Here is a 22,917-nt window from a genome sequence, read left to right as displayed (position 1 = left end):
GAAATTGTGCGCATTGGTGCATCCTGATAGTGTCAATAAACATGCGTAGATCCCAGGTGGAATATACATGGAGACATCGGATTGTGGCCGGTCATGAAGGCACATGTGCACAACCATCGCTATCCACAATCTGTTAATTTGTCTTTCGCGGCGTGTATCCGACACAAGCATGGCCCTTCGATTCGCGCAGAACACCCAGAAAGGGCAACATGATAAACATATGTATTTCCTTTTTTTAAAAAAAAGAGAAACTCAGAAATACGATTAGTTGCGGCGCAAGGCGGTTCCCGCGGTGTTTGCGCACCGCAAGCCCGGGCCCAGGAATGCACATACAGGCAGAAAAGTTGGGATTGCTAAGGCATTCATTTAAGTGCAAAACTAGGCTAGAACAAGTACGACAATACAACAACAACAACAGTAGACCACACATGTAAGATGTGATTTTTGCTTCTTTTGAGAGAGAAGAGTGAGACATGCGAGGAAAAAGCCCGATGCCAGCGACAGCACCCATGCGAAAGAACAGAGCACGACAGACAACAACACGAAAGAGCGGTAGACGGGTGTCTTCACCAGAGCTCGGGTTGTGTGTGTTTTTTTAGAGAGAGGTAGGAGTGGAGCAATTGAACGCGGCGACGAACGGCGGCAGCCGTCGAATGGCGGGACAGCCGATCCCGAGGCGCCCGAAGGCGACGAAGAAGAGCGCGTCGGGCGCGCCAATGTGCGCCGGAAGGCCGACCAGCCGGCCCCGGCTCTGGCGCGGGTGGGCCGCGGCCCAGGCGGCCCAGCCCGCGAAGGCCGTCGCGAGACGCGCCTCGCAGCCGCTTCTCTCCTTCGTTTTGGGGGGCGAGGGGTGGGGGAGGAGGCAGGGAGTGGAGGACGGGTCAGTGGGGCGTGGAGTGTGCGCAGGGCGAAGGCCGACTCACGCCGGCTGGGTGCGCCCCTATGGCTTGGTCGCGCGCATCAAGCAGCACGTATCCTGTCGAGCCCTGCCGGCCGGGGACCAACACAAACGCTCAGCCCAAGCAGCTGGGATGATGGAGAGACAGAGGCTGGGGCTTACGAAGAGCAGCGACTTGGGCAGGTCCGTGGAGAAGGGAAACGATTGAGGCATCTGCAGGGCGCCGAGGGGGAGATACAAGACGTCTCCAGCTATCGCTCTGGCGCCAGAAAACCCTTCCTCAGTCTCCTTTTCATCATCTCAAAAAGAGAGAGAGGAAGAGAGTGGTACAGGGAGCTGCTTACGGACGGCTGGCCAGGACGTCCCAGCGGAGCGTTCCCTCGGCGAACGCCCGACGGGTCCTGATCCGCTCGAGCGCGTAGACGGTCTCGACCCAGCTATCGGGGCTGACAGCCGCGAGCTCTTGCGACTGGTCGGTGTCCGTGGGAGGGCCTTCGAGCGTCCTGGGCTTGCACGCACGAAGAGCGAGGCCAACGTCACTCCCAGTCCCCATGGTTCTTTGGGGTTGGAGATCACCGGGCTTACCCAGTTTTCGCGGGGCGCACGGTCCCGCATGGCGGCCAGCACGAAGCGCGTCGCGCGCTGATGCGCTTGCAGGGCGGTGCGCTGCTCGGACGTGTTCAGGAACAGCAGGGTGAGCAGACTGGGGCCGAAGACGAGCTTGGTTTCCTGGCGACAATCGTGCCTGCGCATCTATCTCCCATTGTCGCGGAGAAGGGCATGGTCAGTGAGCGAGTGTGTGAGATAAGATGGGGGACTGACTGAGTGGATGAGGACCCAGTGGAAGAACGATTCGAGGCCGATCTCCGACTGTTCCGCGATAGTCCTGAGAGAGAGAGGGAGGGATCGATCAGCACATGGCCCTCGGGACAGAGATCGTGGGCCGGGAGGCCAACCTTGCCATGTGTGCGAAGTAGTCGACTCCATGGAGGGTGAGCCGGCGGATCGGCTTGTCCGGATGGAGAGCGGCGAAGAAGTCTTTCCAGCGGATCCAGCAGGGCCAGGGGGCGGTTGCGGGGCAGGCCAAGCGCTGGGCCTGGTCGAGCTCGAGCACCTGCGTCTCCCCGGGAAGCGCGGCGAGTCGAGCGAGGGTGTCTGCAAGCTTGGTGGCGGCCTGGATGCGCTGGGACACTTGGCCGGCGGGGAAGAGCGCATGGAAGGCCTCCGGGAGGCCGTCGATGCCGATCGTCTGGGGCCTCAGGGCGGGCCCGACGGCCCCCATCTCGAAGAGCGCCGGGAGCCCGGCGGCGTGCAGGAAGGCCAGCACGCCCCCGAGCCTGTCCGCCTCCGTCCATCCGCCCCGCTTCCGCTGCCACAGCCCCGTCAGCTTCCCCAGCAGCCCCGCATACTCCGAGTAGGCCGGCCGGCGCCCCGATCGCTCGCATAACCTCCGGAACGCTTGGATCTTCTGGAGCGTCCCGTCGGCGCTCGCAGGCCCCGATAAGACGTGCTCGATCCTTGCGTCGATGTTTGCCGAGATCTCCTCACTCGCCGGCGCCCGGCCTGCAGCGGCTTGCGGGTCCCACGCCCCAAGAGGCGTCGATCTCAGCATGTGTGGCTCGACCTTAACATGCGGCGAACACGGAAAGACTTACTGGAGAACTGGGCGAAATCTTGACAGGGATCGACGCTCAGTTGGGTCGTCCGTCTCAGCTCTCCTGCCGCGTCGACACAGGGGCCACTGGCGCAGATCTGGCGACAAGCAGAGAGAGATCAGTCGAGGGTTTCTGGAAGGGGGGGGGGGGCAAGCACACACCTGGCTGGGTTTCTTGGGGGGCGAGGGGAGGCCGGTGGGAGCGACGAAGACGGTGGTGGTGAGGATCGTGGAGGGCGGGGAGGGGTGGGCGGGATGGCTGCGGGCGAGCTCGCCTGCGAAGAGGCCGAAGCCGATGGCGGCCACACAGAGCCAGCCGAAGGCGAGGACGGCCAGCCGGAGCTCGACGGCGGTCGGCTTGCGCTCGAGCAGCCCGGCGGGCCCGGCCAGCAGGTGTGCTCGTTCGTCATCCTCGGCGGCCAGTGGGGCTGGGCGGGCAGACGGCGGCATGTCGGATGGGCGATGGTGGTCTGGGGTCGAGGTGGGGAGGGAAGTGGATGTTTCCCGCGCTTGCTGACCAGCCTGACTGCTTTTCCACACCCACTACATACCCTGGCAGGAGAGCAAGATCCCTTTCTTCCACAAGGGAGCTTGCCAGTGGAACAAGCTCAGCCCAGAGTCAAAAGCTAACAAGAGCTGAGTCAACCATTTTGGATGAACAACCCAGGTGAGGGGGAAAGCCTTCTGGCTTCTCTTGGGCCGCTTCAACTCACCAGACAACAACCATCGACTGCCAAAAGAAAAAAAAAAACTTCAATCAGGTGATATCAGAGCCCTCTTGTCGGCCATGCATACAGCTGGCACTCCACACCTCAGGCGGGTTCAACACGTCCTTAAATCTAGACAACTCTCACATTTCAACAGGAATGACCCCGCATAGAGTTTCAGAAAGCTGGTATCAATTTCCCCAGACCTCATGGGATCTAAAAGAAAGATCCACTCAAGACATTGTGAGAACTTCTTTTGGGACAGGTGGCAGTTCTTTGAGGGGGAAATAACAAGCATGATATTAAGTTAAGTAATACTTATGTTACGGGTGGTTTGAAAAAAATATTTATTGTTGTGGTCAAACCTTGAGAGAGAACACTTTGTGCAGTGGTCTCTATCAGACCTAGATCAGTGAAATGTGTACCACAAAACCCTTTTGTAATTTCTACAGCGGATGGTTCCAAGGAATCAGTGAAGTTCCAGGATGTTTAGGTATTTACAGGATTGTGATGCTCCTTCTTAGTTTGGAGTATATATACATTGTTGAGATCACACTGATTGTGAGACTACTATTTGAGATCACAGGGGATGTATGTACATGAAACTTTAAAGTGAGATGTGTGTTCTATTTACAATTGCCTGGGTGGCATGCTGAAACTGAGGAGGGAAGGCATGCTCCTTATATAGTAAAAATGTGAGGGATTTTTGCTGGTGGGGAAGTCAGTTGAGGGATTTATGCTGGTGTGACTTCTCCATTGAGGGATTTTTGCTGCATGGAAGCTTCTAGTGAGGGATTTTAGCTAGTGAGGCATGCGATAAACATGTGATCTAGAGATGGCACTTGGCACCCGCCAGCGGGTACCGTCACACTTCAGCACATAATTCTATGTGTTAAGATAGTGCATCATATTCTGATAGAGTTGTATGCTTCTACTCCATACACCCACAAGCTGGCCCATATCATGTACCATCTTATGTAGTCCAGTCCCTGTCTCAGTTGTTTTCTCTTTCACTACACTGAATGATTATTATATATTGACTCAATGCTCCTGGACTATGTCCTTGACATCTTGTCATCTCTCACTTAGTCTTCATGTCACCCAAGTTCCCCTCAACACTATGTGCTTGCAGGTGCCCATGGCAGGTGACAGGGGATCTATTTTAGTATAAATACTTGCAGGGAGCTGCACACGCGCAATGGGTACCTGCAGGTGCATAGAATTACACTACGGCTCCAGTTGTAGAGCAGAACCAATGTTGTTTTTGCCCCGGCGTGGGATTACGGTCAGGCCGACCAAACACAACATTGGACATGCCAAAGGGTCAGCCTGACCTGTCCGACCGGGTTAAATTGACGCCAAAGCACCTTTCCTGGCGGGAAGGTCAGTCCGACCATGCCAATGCGCTGGTCATCAGGGTTGGCCCGGCGCATGGCTTGAGCCAACAGTCCTGTGCATTGGCTTGCCTCAAAGGCCGTCAGACAGTTGGCAGTCTGAGTGAGTTTTGTCCCTTTTTTCCTTTGGCTATTAGCCGGAGAAAATAATGCCTTTTTCTTCAGCTAAAAGCCAAGGGACAGCAGAGCTGGCCAGGCCAGCTCCACTGGAGCTAGCGCGTTGGCTGGCGCTGGATGAGCTGGCATACATTGTATTGGTGTATCCAATACCTACCAATACAATGTATTGCTGTATCTGATACAAAGCAATACATTGTATGGTTGTAGCCAAAAAATGGCAATACATTGTATTGATGTATCCAATATGTACCAATGTATCTGATATGTACCCATAGATAGCAATACAAGGTATATTTGGTTTGGATATGTATCCAATACATACCAATACGTATCCAATACACACCAATATGTATCCAATACACACCAATATGTATCCAATACAGTGTATTATACATCTTGCCAAATATTTTTAAAAAAACAGCCTTAACCCCTAAAACCCGCCCCCTAACCCCCAAATGGGTCATGGGGGCAGTGGGAATTGAACCAGCAACCTTGCTGTAAGGGGGTTTGCAGCTGCGCTGCAAACCACTTACACCGCCAGCAAACGGCTGACGTAAACCGGATTTTGTTGCGCTGACAAAATCCAAACTCAATTTCAAACTTGCGCCCCGGGTGTGTTGTCACCTGTTGTGGATTTCGTCACCTGCATTTCTCAGTGGCAGGTGCAAGAGAGCACTACTCCCTCAATGGCCGGTGCTAACCGGTCATTGAGGGGAAATACACACCTAGCTCCCTTGATGGCCCGTCTGTACCGGCCATCAACAGGAACACCCTACACCCTCTCGATGGCCGGTCAGTACCGGCCAGCAAGAGTAAAGCACTATTTATACTCTTGATGGCCGCTACTAACCGGCCATCAAGAGGTGATACACATACCCCTCAATGGCCTGTCAGTACACTGGCCATTGAGACAAAAACACTCAACTCTTGATGGCCCATACTGGCCGGTCATTGAGAGCAAAACTCTCTGGGTGATGTGTATACACATCACCCTTGATGACCAGTCAGTACCAGCCATTGAGAGGAACATAATACACTCTTGATGGCCTGGACTGATCGGCCATCAAGAGGACATGCACATCTTGCACAGTGACCCAACTGGTCATTGAGAGAAAAGTGCTTCACTCTTGATGGCCAGTCAGCGCAGGCCATCAAGAGTGTAGTATATTCCTCTTGATGGCTGGTACTGACGGGCCATTGAGTGGGGTGTGTATTTCCTCTCAATGGCCAATCAGTTCAGGCCATCAAGAGTGTATTATGTTCCTCTCAATGGCTGGTACTGACTGGTCATCAAGTGATGTGTATACACATCACCCAGAGAGTTTTGCTCTTGATGACTGGCCAGTATGGGCCAACAATAGTTTAGTGTTTTTGTCTCAATGGCCGGTGTACTGACAAGCCATTGAGGGGTACAGTTGCGCAAGGCATCCTACCGTACAAGAAATACCCCCGGGGGACCCCCGTCCGGAATTCCAGGGTCTGAGTTTTTAATTTTTCCCGGTATTAATGACCATTGAGAGGGGTTGTATCTCCGTCAATGACCGGTCAGCCGGCCATTGAGAGGGGTTATATTCCTGTCAATGACCGGTCACAGCCGGCCATTGAGAGGGGTTGTATCCCTGTCAATGACCGGTCACAGACGGCCATTGGGAGGGGTTGTATCCCTGTCAATGAACGCTCAGCTGGCCATCAAAGAGGATAAACCCTCTTGGTGACTGGTCAGCCGGTCATCAAGAGGTTGCATCCTCGCCTCTGCGATGACCGGCTGACCGGTCATCACCGGGATCAGAGGTCCTCCGATGGTCTAATCTATGGTATTACAGGTGTAACACATACATACATATGGCTTTAGCATATGTAAGCCCATAAATATGGCTTTACAGTATGTATTTGGGCCAGTGTCCGTAATGTGAGGCCCCCCCCCAAAAAAAAAGAAAATTGGCTGGTCAAAAACCTTAGCCCTCATAGAACTGGAATCTACAACTTCCAAAGAGCTCAAAAATGTCATTTACATGACATAATGCTCATATGCGGAGTTGTAGATCCGGTCCGCGTTTGAAATTTCTTGTTGCGGGCGAGGCTGTACGGTAGGATGCCTTGCACAACTGTATGTGTATCACCTCTTGATGGCCGGTCAGTAGCGGCCATCAAGAGTATAAATGGTGCTTTACTCTTGCTGGCCGGTACTGACCGGCCATTGAGAGGGTGTAGGGTGTTCCTCTTGACAGCCGGTACAGACGGGCCATCAAGGGAGCTAGGTGTGTAAAAATCCTATTGTGAACCCCCCTAATATAAACATAGGTGATATAATCATTTGTAAATTCAATAAAAAATACAAAACTCAACATAAAGAATCCAATTTTTTGTTTGTAGGAAACCTACAGTACTGGTCTCATCATCTATGAGGTCATCAGCCATCTTCAGCACCATAATACCATTATATTGCTTTGTTTTGGTCAAAAGCAATATAATGGTACTACAGTACTGAATATGGCTGAATCAGTTGAATCTGACTTCATAATTGAAGAGACCAGTATTGTAGGTTGCCTAGAAAAATATTTGGAGGCTTTATGTTGAATTTTGTAGTTTTCATTGAATTAACCAATGATTATATCACCTATATTTATATCGGCTCCAAACAAAGCCTTAGATATCAGGATATGGCGAGAATGATGTGGAAAACTCCCCCAGAGGGAAGAATAAGATTGCAGAGCATGTAGAATATATATACAAGTATGGTTATGTACTTGGGTTGGTGAGAAGAAATATGTAAACCCATAATGAAACTATGTAATAAGATGTAATGTGCTGTAATGAAAATATGTAAGACCGTGACAATAATAAAAGACCTAGAATGACCCATCATAACAAAGTCTACCTGTCTGACAAGGCCCATCAATCTGACTGGTTTCTGCTTGGTCGGACCAACCTGTCCGTCGGCAAGGTCAAGAAATTACCTGAAAAAAGTGATCCTTGAACTAGACCAAAATGATCTGCAAGAGTATTGGCAGATCATACACAGAAAGAAAAAACAAAAATAAAAAATCAGATTTACTTCGCGCACGGAGGGAAGCTTGTTGCACACGGGAATTTCCGTTGACTCAACATCATGTGACGTTGGGCCCCCCTCCGTGCGCGCCACCAGCTTCCCCCAAAACTATCCGCACACGGGGGTGCCGTGCGGTAACAGGTGGCTGGGTTGAGACACTCCGGCCATCCGGAGGAGACGATCCCCTCGATGACCGGCACAGACCGGTCATTGAGAGGCTACATCCCTCTTGATGACCGGAATAGACCGGTCATTGAGAGGCTACATCCCTCTTGATGACCGGAATAGATCGGTCATCAAGAGGCTACATCCCTCTTGATGACCGCAATAAACCGGTCATTGAGAGGCTACATCCCTCTTGATGACCGCAATTAGGGATTGTTGATTGGTACCCGTGGGGGGTACCTAGTACCGCTTGGCAGGTACCGCTTGCACCCGCCTTGCACCTGTGCAGCGGTGCCGGGTGCGGTATGAGGTACTTGAGTTTGGCCATAGTGAGGTACCCGGGTACCGCCCACAAGTACCGCCCACCCTCCAAAGCCTGAGTTCGAACTGAACCCAAACCTTGGAGTTTGTGACATCTAGCAGACATCTCATCATTTTGTCCACCACAACGTTGACTACCCATATCCCCATATCAATCCCTTGCTTCTTGACAGTCAACTACTTTGCAATGCGTTCCAGCCGCCACCGCAAACGATTCAAGCGTCCGTCATCCCGCGATTCATCATCCCAAGAAAATGCACCAGACAAGCAGAATCCACCCAAACAAGAAAATGTCGAATCGCCGAGAAGCACCAATGATATCAACGCACACCCTGCAACCCAGCCCCCACCCGCGACAACAGATGAGGAGGAATTGCGTGAGTACAAACCATCAGCCTGGTCATTACATCACTTTTTCCAACCCAATTCTGACTAGTAATCCACATATAGAAAGAGCTAAGAGAGTCGCGGAAAACTCAATCAGTTCATCCTATGCTTCATACGAGTCGCCCGAGCTTTCCAATCAGTTGGACAAGTATGGACGCCGCATGATTGCTTATCCCTGCAAGTTGTAAGCTAGCTTTTCTATTATAACTAACCTATTAGACCTTTTGATTGACATCCATCTTCAGATGCGGCACCAGAATCAACCGACCAACCTCAGATTCCTCTTGCAGCAACCTCACCAAGCATGCTTTGATATGCCTCTGAAAAACTCAGGATTCCAAACGCACTCCGTTGTTGGCACATTTCGGAATAACCGGGACAGGGGATATAAATCCAGCGGATGTCAGTGCTCAGTTCAAGTTGCTGCCCTTTTTAATCAGAAACATGCTCTTTATCGATTTATCTCTCTTTGTTCAGGTTCCTCAACTATGTGCTATTTGGTGCGCTGAGGCAGCAAGGCCATTTTCAGCGCTTTCGGATGCCAGCCTAAAAAAAATCCTCAATACAACGGTCCTCAAGTATTTGCCAAAACCGTATCAAGTCTCAAAAGATATCCACATGCTCTATTCCGCTATACAACACGAGTATCAATCAGTTTTAAACGTGGGTGGTTCCTATTTTTAGTTATTTCTAACTTGATCACCTGACCGGTTTTCTGTTTATCAGGCGCACCAAGGCGCATTATATCTAGGGGTCAATTCGTGGCAGTCCCCTAACGGTTTTGATATATTAGGTATAGTAATATATCGATTAGCTGAAGATGGCACGGGCAAGGTAGATCTAGAGGCCATGCCTCTAGATTTTGTCCGACTCTCTCAAAGCCACACAGGCGAGTACTTGGCGAAGACAGTCAGTTTGGTCGTGGAGAATTTTAACATTCAAGAAAAGGTCTGCCCTTTTTTTTGTTGACTGTTCAACTTCTACACTGACAAATTAAAATTTAGATATGCGGAATCGTTAGTGACAATGCCACAAACAATCATGTTATGGTCCGAGAGCTGAAGGAGCGCAAGTGGCCACGTTTCCGAGGTGAGGCGCATTGGATCCGGTGCTTTGCACACATCCTGAACTTGATAGTTCACGGGATCCTCCGACCGTTCGGAACTGCGAGTGCAAAGGGGAAGAATACTTCCAGAAACAATAGTGTTGGCTCGGACGAGTTGCTTTCTGAAGACGATGATGCTGAGGATCAAATAAGATTGTAAGGTTGATCTCATTTTCTCTAATTATAATTTCAACAGCTTATACATTTGTGAAACATTACGCTAGGCTTTCTCCGGGTCAAACGGGTGCAACACCATTAACAGATGATTATTCGAGTGATGATGAATCACAAGGAGGAAACAATCAAGGTGATATGGAATCCCTCAATGAAGAAGATATAAACGAAGCGAGTGACGAAGATGAAAGTGATTGCTATACAACCATTTCATGCAAAAAATCACTGGAAAAGGTAAAATAAGTCTTGGATCAATATGAGAGAGAAGCTGATATCAGTCCTTGCTGCAGTTTTGGGCGGTTGCAAAGAAGTTGACGTACTCACCGAATTCAAGAGCGGAGTTTGTAGAGATCTGCCAAGAGAAAGGGTGTCCCAAGCCGCATACCGTTGAGAGGGATGTCCGTACTCGATGGAACTCAACATATACTCAACTCAAGAGTATTCTTAGATGTGAAGCTGCTGTGTAAGTTGGTTCGCATTCCGTCTCAAAACGTACAGTATCACTAAAATTTATCAATTCTTCATCATTAGCCTTGAGTGGCAGCGGCATAAAAGGCATGGCCTTGAGCGCAGGCATTACGTGGATCAGTTGGACCTTGACCTGGCGCGCGATTTGGTCAATGTCCTGGGCGTCTTTGATGAGCTAACACTTCAAGTTTCCGTTGCAGGCTCGTCTCGTTTATCGAATATTGTCTTATACATCGATCAAATCACCGAGCACCTATCCACTGTTATCAGCAATCACAAATATCCTGCGGCGTTGAGGAATGCAAGTCGATTTGGGTTAAAAATAACCAACAAATACTATAGTCTAACAGACACCTCCCCGCTTTATAGGATAGCTATACATATGTATATTATACCTTATCATGGTTGATTTCTTATTCTGAATATGTGAATTTCAGTCCTGCACCCATCCTTCAAGGATGAGTACTTCAAATTAGCAAACTGGGAGCCCGAATGGATAGCCGAAGCAATACGCTTAGCCCGGGATATGTGGGTATTGTTTTACAAGCCGCGAGCGGCTGCGGCAGCTGTATCTGTACCAACTACATCCTCCAAAGTAAGTTGCAGGATTAATTTGATATGATACAAATATACCATGTACTTTTTACTGATCTTTCACGTATCTCGATAGCCCAGGACAAGTATGCTGGCTGGACTTGGAAACGCAGCGGCCGCCCAAGGCGGAAACTCAGCGTCTGACGCATTTGATGTCTGGCTGGCCGGGGGACTTATCCTCAATGGTAACAATCCGGTCAATCCTCTCAAGTGGTGGCTTCAACAGAAGCGTTCCGGAAACATGCATGGCGGCCTGGTACATATGGCGCTTGATGTTTTAAGTTGTCCAGGTCAGTCAACTATCAAAACATTAATATATTTACTGCATCCATCTAATCTATATTCCGAACTTGATTCATTAGCAACCTCTGTTGATGTGGAGAGGGCATTCAGCTTTTGTCGGGATTATGTTTCGGCACGAAGGCACCGACTTGGACCGAACTCGATAAGTGGCGGAATGACAGTTGCCTTCTATTCAAAGAACAGAAGAATCAAAGATGGTACCTTGGCTGCATGGAAAAGAAAAATCGAGGATTCCAGCAAGACCACAAGGAAGCATAAAAGAAAGGTAATCCTTGTAGATGAAGAGTAATCTAAGTATAAGTTACTCTACATAGTTTACATAGTAAGAATTAAGCTATTCGGTGATGCTTGCAATATAAAACATAGTGATTTAGTATGTGAGGGCTGCTCATGGCAATGGAAACAGAAAAGGCTGCTGGCGGTACCTGTGGTACCTGCCAGCGGTACCCCTGGTACCTGCCAGGCGGTATCAGGTGCGGTACTAGGTATCACATTTGGGCTAAAAATCAAGGGGGTACCCAGGTACCGGTTGGTACCAGGGTCCAGATCAACAATCCCTAACCGCAATAGACCGGTCTTGACTAACTTTGGCCTTGCCGCTGGCAGAGACAATCAGCTGGGACGCTCGCCAGATTGACCGGGTCATTGTGAGATCCATGGCCATCCTTGTAAGCTCGCCCTCTCTTTCTTCGTGTGCTCAAAACACTTGCTTGCACATACTATCATCATCTCCGCCTAATCCGCCTGTCAACACAACCAACACTACCTTTGACTCGCCAAAGAGCGCCAGATCATTGTGAGCACATTTCCAACATGTCCTCCAATCAATTCTTTTGTTGTTCCGTGTGCGCATCTGTTGTCAAATGTGTTGAAATTACTCAGGTGAAAAGAATTGTGTGTTGTGGGATTTGAACCCACAACCTTATACATTCATAAGAGCTGCTCTCACTACAGGCAGACAGCTGTCGCTCCCGCGCGCAGCGTCACCTAATTTTGGTGGCCGCAGTAACTGCGCAGGAGACGCTGCGTGCGGGAACGTCACCTGTTTGCCTGTAGTCAACGGTGAAACTGATACAATACGTGTATTTGTATCTGTATTGGCAATACATAGTTTTGGAAAAGTGTGTATTGTATCTGATATCAGATACATCACAAATACATGTATTTCAATACAATACAGCATGTATTTCCCCTGATACATGCTGTATTGTATTGTATTGGGCACCCAAATACACAGTTTTGGGAAACCATGTATTGTATCTGATAACCAATACATCCAAAATACATCTATTTTGATATAATACACACACAATACTGATACTTGTGAAGTATCAGTTTCACCGTTGCTGTAGTGTCTTCTACCACTTAGCTAAACACACAGTTGGTCTTACTGGGGATATTTGGATATTAGATCATATAGCTTGGCCCCTCAAATGGAGCTTGAAGCATATATTCCAACACACCCCCTTCCTTCATGCACCATGAACAAACTAGGGGCAGGCTAAATGTACAGCAAAGATTTACTTCATGCACACCAAAAATGGAGTGAACAGTAGTTCACTCCAGAAATTTTGGTGTGCACATGTGTCCACTCCAAAATTTTTGGAGTGGATGATGGTATACTCCAAAGATCCCCAAAAATTAGAGTGCCCAACCATGCACTCCAAAATTTTTGGAGTGAACACCGGGGCACTCCAAAACCAGCACTCCTCCCATCATGAATGGCTGGTCTGGACTCTACGCCGCCCACAGAGGGCAGTGCAGATCCCTCTTGATGACCGGCACAGACCAGCCATTGGGAGGACACACCACTCTCAATGACCGGCAGAGACTGGCCATCAAGAGCACACACCCCTCTCAATGACCAGCACAGACCGGCCATTGAGAGGACACACCCCTTTCAATGACTGGCACAGACCAGCCATCAAGAGGGCACACCTCTCAATGACCGGTCGGTCCCAATCATCAAGAGGACAGGCACAGCCCTCTTGATGACCAGAAAAGACCGGCCATTGGGAGGATACAGCCCCCTCAATGACTGGGAAAGACAGGCCATTAAGAGGACACACCCCTCTTGATGACAGGTGGGTCCCAGTCATCGAGAGGACAGACGCAGCCCTCTTGATGACCAGGAAAGACCGGCCATCAATAGGACACACCCCTCTTGATGGCCGGTTGGTCCTGGTCATTGAGAGGACGCACCCATCTCGATGGCCGGTGTGGTGTGCCAAATGTGTTTCAAGTATCAAATCACATATAGTCACAGTTTACTATTGAGAAGGAGACATATTTCTAGATGTATTATTGCATAATTGGATTCTACAGGTCATTTAACCCCTAGTCACTCACTGGAACCACTAGGCTAGCTGCACTCAGTCAAAAGTTACTAGTATTATACTGTGTTCATAAGCATAATGTAAAAATGGTAGAAGTAATACTTTATTGAAACAGTTAAATTAATAAGAACTCAATAAAAAGTAATACACTTGAATGATAAAAAAGATAATACGATTAGCTTTTTTGTACATGATATTTTAGTAATGATAATGTAATAAATACCTTGAGGAATAAACCAAAGCAAAAAGAAAATCTCGACACAATTATAACGACGACGCTGCGCAAGCACAAGGAATACCACAACAAAACAGCCTAGATAGAAAAATTGTAAGAATGATGTCAATAACAAACACGATACACTTTTACATAATAGAAATAAAATGACTACCTGCCCAGAGACTGAATCTAGCTCTCCTGATGCTTGGGGAGCCGACAATCGTTAGATTGAGTCTTTGATTGATTCGATTTGGTACGATGAAGAATGTCTTTGAGTAGCGTAGGAATCGATGAGGTTTTGTGAACTAAGTAGCAATGAATGAGTAACAATGATGAAGATAAGATGATAAGGAGCGGGGATGAGAACGGAAAAGGGAAGAATAGAGTTGTCGGCGGATAATGTCTTGATTACCAGAGTCCGGCGGAATCGAGATCAATCGACATGCTTATGATTCACCAAACCATATGCAAAGCCGCATGCATAGACTTTACACATAAACTCAATGTCCGAGTTTAAAACTCGACACATAATTACATACTGTAGAGATATTTTGATAGTAAATAGTATAGAATTAGACTCAAGGACATATTTATAGTGTATGTAGTGGTGTGGTTTGGCTCTTCCCATGGCATGGTTCCACCTGTGGACAACTCCATGATTGTTGTTTTGGCTCCACCCACGCACCACGGCATGGTTCCACCTGTGGAAACCTCCATAATTTTGTAGGCGCCACGGACACCACCACGTGGACACCACATGGACACCACCACCACAACCACGTGGATATCATATGGACACCACCACCACAACCACGTGGATACCATCACCACATGGACACCTGTGTGGTGGTCAAACCAGCAAAAATCCCTCACAAGGATCCCCACCAGCAAAAATCCCTCACATTTTACTATAAAAGGAGGACCTTTCCCCTCCTCAGTTTTAGCATGCCACTCAGGCAATCCTAACCAGAACACACATCTCACTCAGAGTTACAAGTCACATCCACATAAAATCCAGTAGTGTGATCTCAATCAAGTTGCCAACCAAAATCTTTCATGCCTCAGAGGTTATATAAGTAGTCAAGTAGCCAGCATCACCACTTGTGCTCTTAACAAGTCAAAGTGATCTTAACCAATTTTGCTCTTAACTGAAGGTTAAGGAAGAGGGCAAAGACACTTTGAATAGTTCACATATAACATCAGTTCTAACAGAAGTCTTTTATCAGTTTATCTCCACTTTCATATCACAAACATATAAAACCATATAAAACATATCTTACGTTAAAGACTCATTTCCATTATCTGACTCAAGGCTGCTGTAAAACCACTCTAACTGCATTTCCCATACAAAATCCACTTTCCGCTGAATTCAAGTTTGATCTAGGTCTGATAAGAGACTGCTGCACATAGTTTTCTCTATCATTAGTTTTGCCACAACAATAAATAAATTTGTTGTGATAGCTCTTGTGTAGTATCATAGAGGGGCAGGTCTTTCAAACCACCCGTAACAGTTGTAATAGCTTCATACATCTTTGAAATATTATAACTGGTATTTCCCCCTCGCAGAACTGCCACCAGTCCCAAAGGAGTTCTCACATCTGGTGTCCCAACAGTGGCTTAATACCTCCAAAGGATCAACAATAAAACATCATCAGCAACACAAAAACAATAAACAGTGGATAACAATACGGACCAAAACCAAGAGGAGGAGCGGATTTGGCACAACCCCGGATTGCCGGAACAGGAACGAGAATTTGTAAGCAAATACATTGACGAGGTCCCCCAAGGCGGCAAGGATATTCACGAAACCCTAGCAAGTGTGCTACAAGAAAAACCACACAATGGCTGAAGAATCAAAAAATCCTACAGCGGTTCTCCAGGAGAAAGAGCAAGAGATATCTAAGTTGCAAGCTTCTCTGCAAGAAATGATGGAAGAAATGCGGGAAATGCGCAAAAATCAGGAGAAGATTCAGGCTGTACTAGACACACCTCAACAGAGACAAATCTCAGAAACACCTGCTTTAGCACAAAGAACTTCTTTGAGATTTGCAGAGTCAACATCTTACACGGATAGGACACAAATTTTAGAGACAACTATGGGTGCAGGGGACAAGAGCTTTTTGATGTCACCAGGACCATTACCTGTGGCTGGAGGTCCATTGCCAGAGTCGAGTCAGGCCCAACCTCATACAAAAATCATGTTGCCAGATGAGCGCAAAGGAGTTATACTTGACGTCAAGAAGACAAATCTTCACTTTGACGGCACGGAAGTAGAGACATTCATACAGAGGTTAGAGAAGGTTGCTTCAATTCAAGGCGCCGGTGCAATTGACCTTGCGTTTCAATTGCCACTCATCATCAATAATAAGAAGATAAGTGAAGCTCTTGAGCAGATGGACGGAAATGAGACAGGTAACTGGGAGCTTCTGAAGAAACAGATGATCAGGAAATGGGGCAGGGCTATTCCTTTTAGGAAATATAGGGAAGATGCCATACCACAGTTGATCCAGAAGGCCCGTGACAGTCAGGGTATCAAAACTAGAATTGAGTATAAGAAGTTCATTGGTGAGCTTGAAGAAATGACAGACTATTTTACTCAAATGGGATACAGTCACTTGAATCCAGAAAGCGGTAATCCTCTTTGGAGGGCTCTTTCTGCTGAGTTGAAGAAGGAAGTCACCAAAGAGTTAGCTCATGCCAAGGAACTCAAGAAAACCAGAGATGGACATAATATCATCCTGGAATTGGACACGTTAAAGAAATATGTTGACATGGCCCTAATCATTATTGACTTTGACAATGAAGAGGTAGCATCCACTACAAAAGAGGGGCCCAAGAAGAAGTTTGCCATTCAGGATCCTACTGAGACAGAGGAGTTGAAGGAGAAAATAAAGAAGCTCACCAATGCACTAGAATACCAGACTAGAGCTGCCCCTCCGCATCTTAGCAGACCTTCATCACCCAGATTTTCAGAACCAAGACAAGGTTTTTCAGACACAAGGCCCCGGTTCGCACCATTAGAATGTTACTACTGTAAAGAGAGACACACCTTATCTGAGTGTGAATCTTACAACCAGGAAATGCAAACTAGAAGGATTTACAGATATCAAGGAGTCTACTACTACCCAAATAGACAGCCTATTGTAGTAGATAAAGAATCCTCTGTGCAGCAAATGGTACAAAGGTTCCACGACAAACAAAGCAAGGTAAATGAGACCACTGCTGTGGCTCCAGAATCAACATCAGCCGTCATAGAGCTAGAAGAATGGGGATCATGGGTTCCACCTCAAATGCACATCAATGAAGGAGAGTTGCAAAACAATATAGGGTTTGGATCCAGAAAGTCTCAAAGAATTCAGGAGAAAACCACTCCAGGGACTAGTCAATCCTTACCTACTAAACCACAAGAGTCAACCAGCAAAGCACCACCACCAAATCAGGAAGGATTAAAAGCCCCCACTAGGAGGAAAAGCTTTCCTGGGTCCTGGATGGAAGAGGAAGAAAATGTGGAAGAAGAGGGTGTACAGCACAAAGCAACAGCTTCTGATAAGGCAAGCAAAACCAGGGAAGAGTATCCAGAAAGTAAGGAAGAATCAAACCCCAGATTAGACAAGTCTATCTGCAACAAGTTCTATAAACAGACATATACTCTCACCTTAGAGGAAATTGTAAAAATTGCCCCACATTTCTTGAGAGGTCTACAAGAATGCCAACCAGAACCTGAAACGCCAGGGAAAGGAGTAAATAACGGGCAATTGAACTGTTCTACCAGTGTTGACGCTGAAGATGAAGATGACACACAGCTCAATTATGCTTGTCCTGTTGGGATGGTGGATATGACCATCAATAGTAGGAAGATCAGGACTTTAGTTTATACAGGTGCAGAAATGAACATCATTCCAGACACCCTGGCAAGTCAGTTGGGACTAGTAACTCCAGAGATATTTATGCGTCTCAGAGGGATTGGGGGTCACTTCACACCAATTGTAGGACTAGCAGAAAAAATACCAATTAGTGTGCTTCCCGGCTACGTCCACTTGGCCAACTATTTTGTAGTAAGAGGCTCAGTTCATACAGTTTTAGGTCAACCTTTCCTAGCAGATCATAGAATAAGATTAGAGTTGTCCAATCAGAAGGGAGAGGTATTAAGCTTTCCGGATTCAGAAGGAAGAAGAGTATTCATACCTATCTGTTTGCCCAGTACACCGGAATGGCACAAAGAAGCTCCAACATTTAGGCAGAATTGCTCCTTCCAAGTAGTTGATTGGGATATTTTTAATAAATTTGCTAATCAAACATTGGGAAGGGAAGAAGATAATATTCCAGTGGTTGAATGGGATCAGTTGGAGGAACTGGGATCTACACTAGGAACCGGCGAGCTGACTTCAGGAGAAGAAGAGTTGCCACGAGTAGAAATTTTGGCCAGCAAAGATTCAAACTCAGCCTTAATAGAGGAGGACCCTTGGCGAGTATTTGTTGCCACACCAGTAGATTGGGCGAATGAGTTGGGAGCAGCTATTCTCACAGATGAGGAGCAGAGTAGAGTGGACACCCAACTTGCAGAAGCAGAAGTGCTGTGGGAAGCAGAACCTATAGTCAATCCAGATCTGCGATTGGAATTATACTGGGTCAAACATTATATTCCCCGCAGGTTCAGAGAAGTTTTTGACAAAACTAACAGGACCAAAAGAGAGAGAAAGGGACAGGAGTGGTTCAGAGAGTTACCTGGTGGTTTCACAGACTCACTGGATTTTTTGCAACTTCTGAATTACTCAGGGGGGCAAGCATTTGTCAAGCAGGGATCTTGGACTTCCAGATTTGGCTTTGTGAGCAGCAAAATGAGACACAAACTTTATTCTGGGGGAGGTAAGAAATGGTATAAGGCTCATGTATCTAGTAAAAAGGCTAGAGCAGAGAAATGGAGGAAAAACAAGATTTATGCTTCCACTTATGTGGGATCACATTTTTGTTAGAAACAATAAACCTTACACATTTTTTTTATGCTGCTTGTGTACCAACATTGGGTAGATAGATAGTAGGAAAAAAAAGAAACAAGGATTTTTTTTCTAAGGTATGAATAAGAGCAGATAGGAAAAGCAGACGCTGCTGCCACAAGAGTTTTTATCAGTTATAGTTTTGTTTTCCTTTTTGTCCCTTTCTTCTTTACCATCGGGCTTTTTTTTCTAAGAAAGAATTACTACATGAGAATTGGTAGCAAGCAGAGTGTTGACGCGTCAAGCCTTGTTCTCTATTCTATAACAAGCTTCGTCGGAGGGTCGTACCGAGGTGAACGCCCCAGTAGCCATGAAGCAAGACCCGGAAGCCTCGGACGCGCTAACAAAGTGATTGAGGGGAACGGCGTCGCCTGAGTACAAAACTATCAAGGAAAAGCAGTTACCTAGATTCAGGCCTGACGGCCGAGTAGTCAGAGTTTATTGCTATAACGGCCAAAACAAGCAAGCGTATCAATATCATTAGCAGAGGATAGAGGGGGTCAATGAAAGGGGAGGCAACTCACTATCTTCGAGTTCGTATCGATCGCCCGGCTCCGACCAGAGACGGCCATTGAAGGTGCAGCTGTCCCGACGGTCTCCAAAAAGGTTTGGCCTAGCAAGGAACCAACTGCGTAGGCTGTTATCGGCAATGACTGTCGCCGGTATTGAAGGTTACAGGCCACCGAGCGGCGAACCTGAACCAGCCTGCATCTCAGGACACTACAAAGATAGTAGGTGAACAAATAATCAGTTGAGATTGTATAGATAGAAGGTTTGGGAGATTGTAAATAGGAGTCGGACATGGTATGAGATGAGGAAGGATGGAGGAGAAAGGGCAGCAGGACCTTTGCCTTTTATAGCCGAGGAGGGAGCCACGACTGGCGCTAGTTTTTTTCTCATCCAGCAGCGGTTGACCATGAATGGTGGTACCAGCCTGTTCATTTCTTCCTGGTGGTGGAGCCATGGACCGCGGAGAAGGAGTGTATATCCGATTGGCACGGTGCACCAGCGTCCACAGAGGAGCCTGTATCCATCCACGGTGGTACCAGCGCGGCCAGGGATTCTTCCTGGTGTTGGAGGACCATCAACCATGACCATGAATACATAGAATAGATCGGGTGGACCACTACGAGCGAGGATCCTTGACATTCTCAGGAATGAATATAACAGCCCAGTTGAAGTCCTGCAGCGGTGGATCAAAGGCGGCGGCATTAGAACCAGCTTAAGGGTTTGGTTCAGCGGCGATAAAAGATAAACAACCATCCCCACATACTTGTTGTAAGCCACCAGTCTGTAGGAGTGCCCCAGGTCTGTCAGCGACGAGCACAAATATTATTTGCCAGCACATCAACGACAACCGGAGAAGTGCATACATATTGTGCAGTCTGGAGTTTCTTTTAGGGGTCCTGCATGACCGTAAACTGCAACGAGCTGCAACTTTCAAGCAATCCCAACGGAAGGGGTCCTGCATGACCAAAAACTGCAAGCTCATTCTGAAGCCTGAGTTTGGCCAGGTACAAACCCGCCTCTTCAGTGCATACATACATAGACACATTTGAGCAAGTAGAAAAAAAAAAAGAACATCCAGGGCAGCAAAGATACACAAGAAAAATATGAAACTTCTCAACAGCTACATTGTTGACATACAAGATAAGACAGAAGGCAGATGGAATAAATTACATCACAGAGAAGAACCAATGACATTACTATGGGACATGGATCAATTTCATTTATTGAGGAAGAGAAGTGAAACAGGATTCAAGAACTAGTAGCTAAAACATAGAGTGATTTATTTCAGAGTTTAGATTAGAGTTATTGAATAGGATGAAGGTAACTATTGGATTAGTTGTTTTTAGGAAATTTATGAGTGTTTGAGTTTAGTTTGATTTTAGCTACTAGTTATGAATAGGCTGTAAGATTTAATTCCAACAATAGAGGGAAGAGATAAATGGGCTATGTTATGCTTGGGAACTTTAAAGGAGATGATAGATTTTAGTACTTCCTGTTTTTGGGATCTTTTCATGTTCTTGATACTTGAAACACAGGGACGCTGCAGACAGCATTAAGCTGGGGGAGGATGTGGTGTGCCAAATGTGTTTCAAGTATCAAATCACATAAAGTCACAGTTTAATATTGAGAAGGAGACATATTTCTAGATTTATTATTGCATAATTGGATTCTACAGGTCATTTAACCCCTAGTCACTCATTGGAACCACTAGGCTAGCTGCACTCAGTCAAAAGTTACTAGTATTATACTGGGTTCATAAGCATAATTACATACTGTAGAGATATTTTGATAGTAAATAGTATAGAATTAGACTCAAGGACATATTTATAGTGTATGTAGTGGTGTGGTTTGGCTCTTCCCATGGCATGGTTCCACCTGTGGACAACTCCATGATTGTTGTTTTGGCTCCACCCACGCACCACAGCATGGTTCCACCTGTGGACACCTCCAGGGTTGTTGTTTGGCTCCACCCACGTACCACAGCATGGCTCCACCTGTGGACACCTCCATAATTGTGTAGGCGCCATGGACACCACCACGTGGACACCACATGGACACCACCACCACAACCACGTGGATATCATATGGACACCACAACCACAACCACGTGGATACCATCACCACATGGACACCTGTGTGGTGGTCAAACCAGCAAAAATCCCTCACAAGGATCCCCACCAGCAAAAATCCCTCACATTTTACTATAAAAGGAGGACCTTTCCCCTCCTCAGTTTTAGCATGCCACTCAGGCAATCCTAACCAGAACACACATCTCACTCAGAGTTACAAGTCACATCCACATAAAATCCAGTAGTGTGATCTCAATCAAGTTGCCAACCAAAATCTTTCATGCCTCAGAGGTTATATAAGTAGTCAAGTAGCCAGCATCACCACTTGTGCTCTTAACAAGTCAAAGTGATCTTAACCAATTTTGCTCTTAACTGAAGGTTAAGGAAGAGGGCAAAGACACTTTGAATAGTTCACATATAACATCAGTTCTAACAGAAGTCTTTTATCAGTTTATCTCCACTTTCATATCACAAACATATAAAACCATATAAAACATATCTTACGTTAAAGACTCATTTCCATTATTTGACTCAAGGCTGCTGTAAAACCACTCTAACTGTATTTCCCATACAAAATCCACTTTCCGCTGAATTCAAGTTTGATCTAGGTCTGATAAGAGACTGCTGCACATAGTTTTCTCTATCATTAGTTTTGCCACAACAATAAATAAATTTGTTGTGATAGCTCTTGTGTAGTATCATAGAGGGGCAGGTCTTTCAAACCACCCGTAACAGTTGTAATAGCTTCATACATCTTTGAAATATTATAACTGGTATTTCCCCCTTGCAGAACTGCCACTATTCCCAAAGGAGTTCTCACACCGGTTGGTCCCAGTCATTGAGAGGGGTGTGCCCCGGTCTTTACCGGTCATCAAGAGGGCTGTGTCTGTCCTCTTGATGACTGGTCAATCCTGGTCATTGCAAGAGGGGTTGTTTCCTCTTGCTTGATGGCCAGTCCCTCCTGGTCATTGAGAGGGGTGGTCCGTCCCGGTCATTGAGAGAGGTGTGTCCTCTTGATGACAGGTTGGTCCAGTTCATCAAGAGGGGGTTTTTCCTCTTGCAAGGGCTGTGCCTGTCCTCTCAATGACCGGGACTGACTGGTCATTGAGAGGGGTGTGTCCTCTTGATGGCCGGTCTCTGCCGGTGTGGTAGACAGAAAAGTGAAAAATCAAAAGTTTTTTCTCATACATATATTTAATCATACCAGGACTAAATATACCACCAAATGGAACTCAGAAATGGATTCTATGGCCAATCTTACCCCTAGTCACCACTGGAAGCATCACTGGAACCCCGCTCAACTGGAAGTTACACCCTCTTGGTGTCAGGCGCGGTGATGCCAAGAGTAAGCGTACTCTTCTAGCTACACCGGTGACTGCGCAGCTGTGGGGTGGTGCGCGCAGCAAAAGCGCGGTAAAAAGTATCAAATAACTTAAAGTTATTTGTAATATG

General features: G+C 46.9%; 1 protein-coding gene across 1 annotated transcript; it reads right to left on the bottom strand.

Moving 5' to 3' along the window:
• Positions 1 to 595: 595 nt before the first annotated feature.
• Positions 596 to 3,002, bottom strand: PtA15_14A416 (uncharacterized protein; the record flags this gene model as incomplete). The annotated part of the gene is made up of 9 exons (XM_053163130.1): positions 596 to 829; positions 924 to 986; positions 1,061 to 1,157; positions 1,243 to 1,406; positions 1,484 to 1,643; positions 1,749 to 1,784; positions 1,855 to 2,470; positions 2,554 to 2,650; positions 2,715 to 3,002. The coding sequence occupies 9 exons, from the start codon at positions 3,000 to 3,002 to the stop codon at positions 596 to 598; spliced, it is 1,755 nt and encodes a 584-aa protein (XP_053027087.1).
• Between the last annotated feature and the right edge of the window lie 19,915 nt (positions 3,003 to 22,917).

Source organism: Puccinia triticina, chromosome 14A, assembly GCF_026914185.1.
Source record: "Puccinia triticina chromosome 14A, complete sequence".
Taxonomy (NCBI): domain Eukaryota; kingdom Fungi; phylum Basidiomycota; class Pucciniomycetes; order Pucciniales; family Pucciniaceae; genus Puccinia; species Puccinia triticina.
The sequence above is the reverse complement of the archived record's forward strand: the minus strand, read 5'-3'. Positions and strand labels throughout refer to the sequence as shown.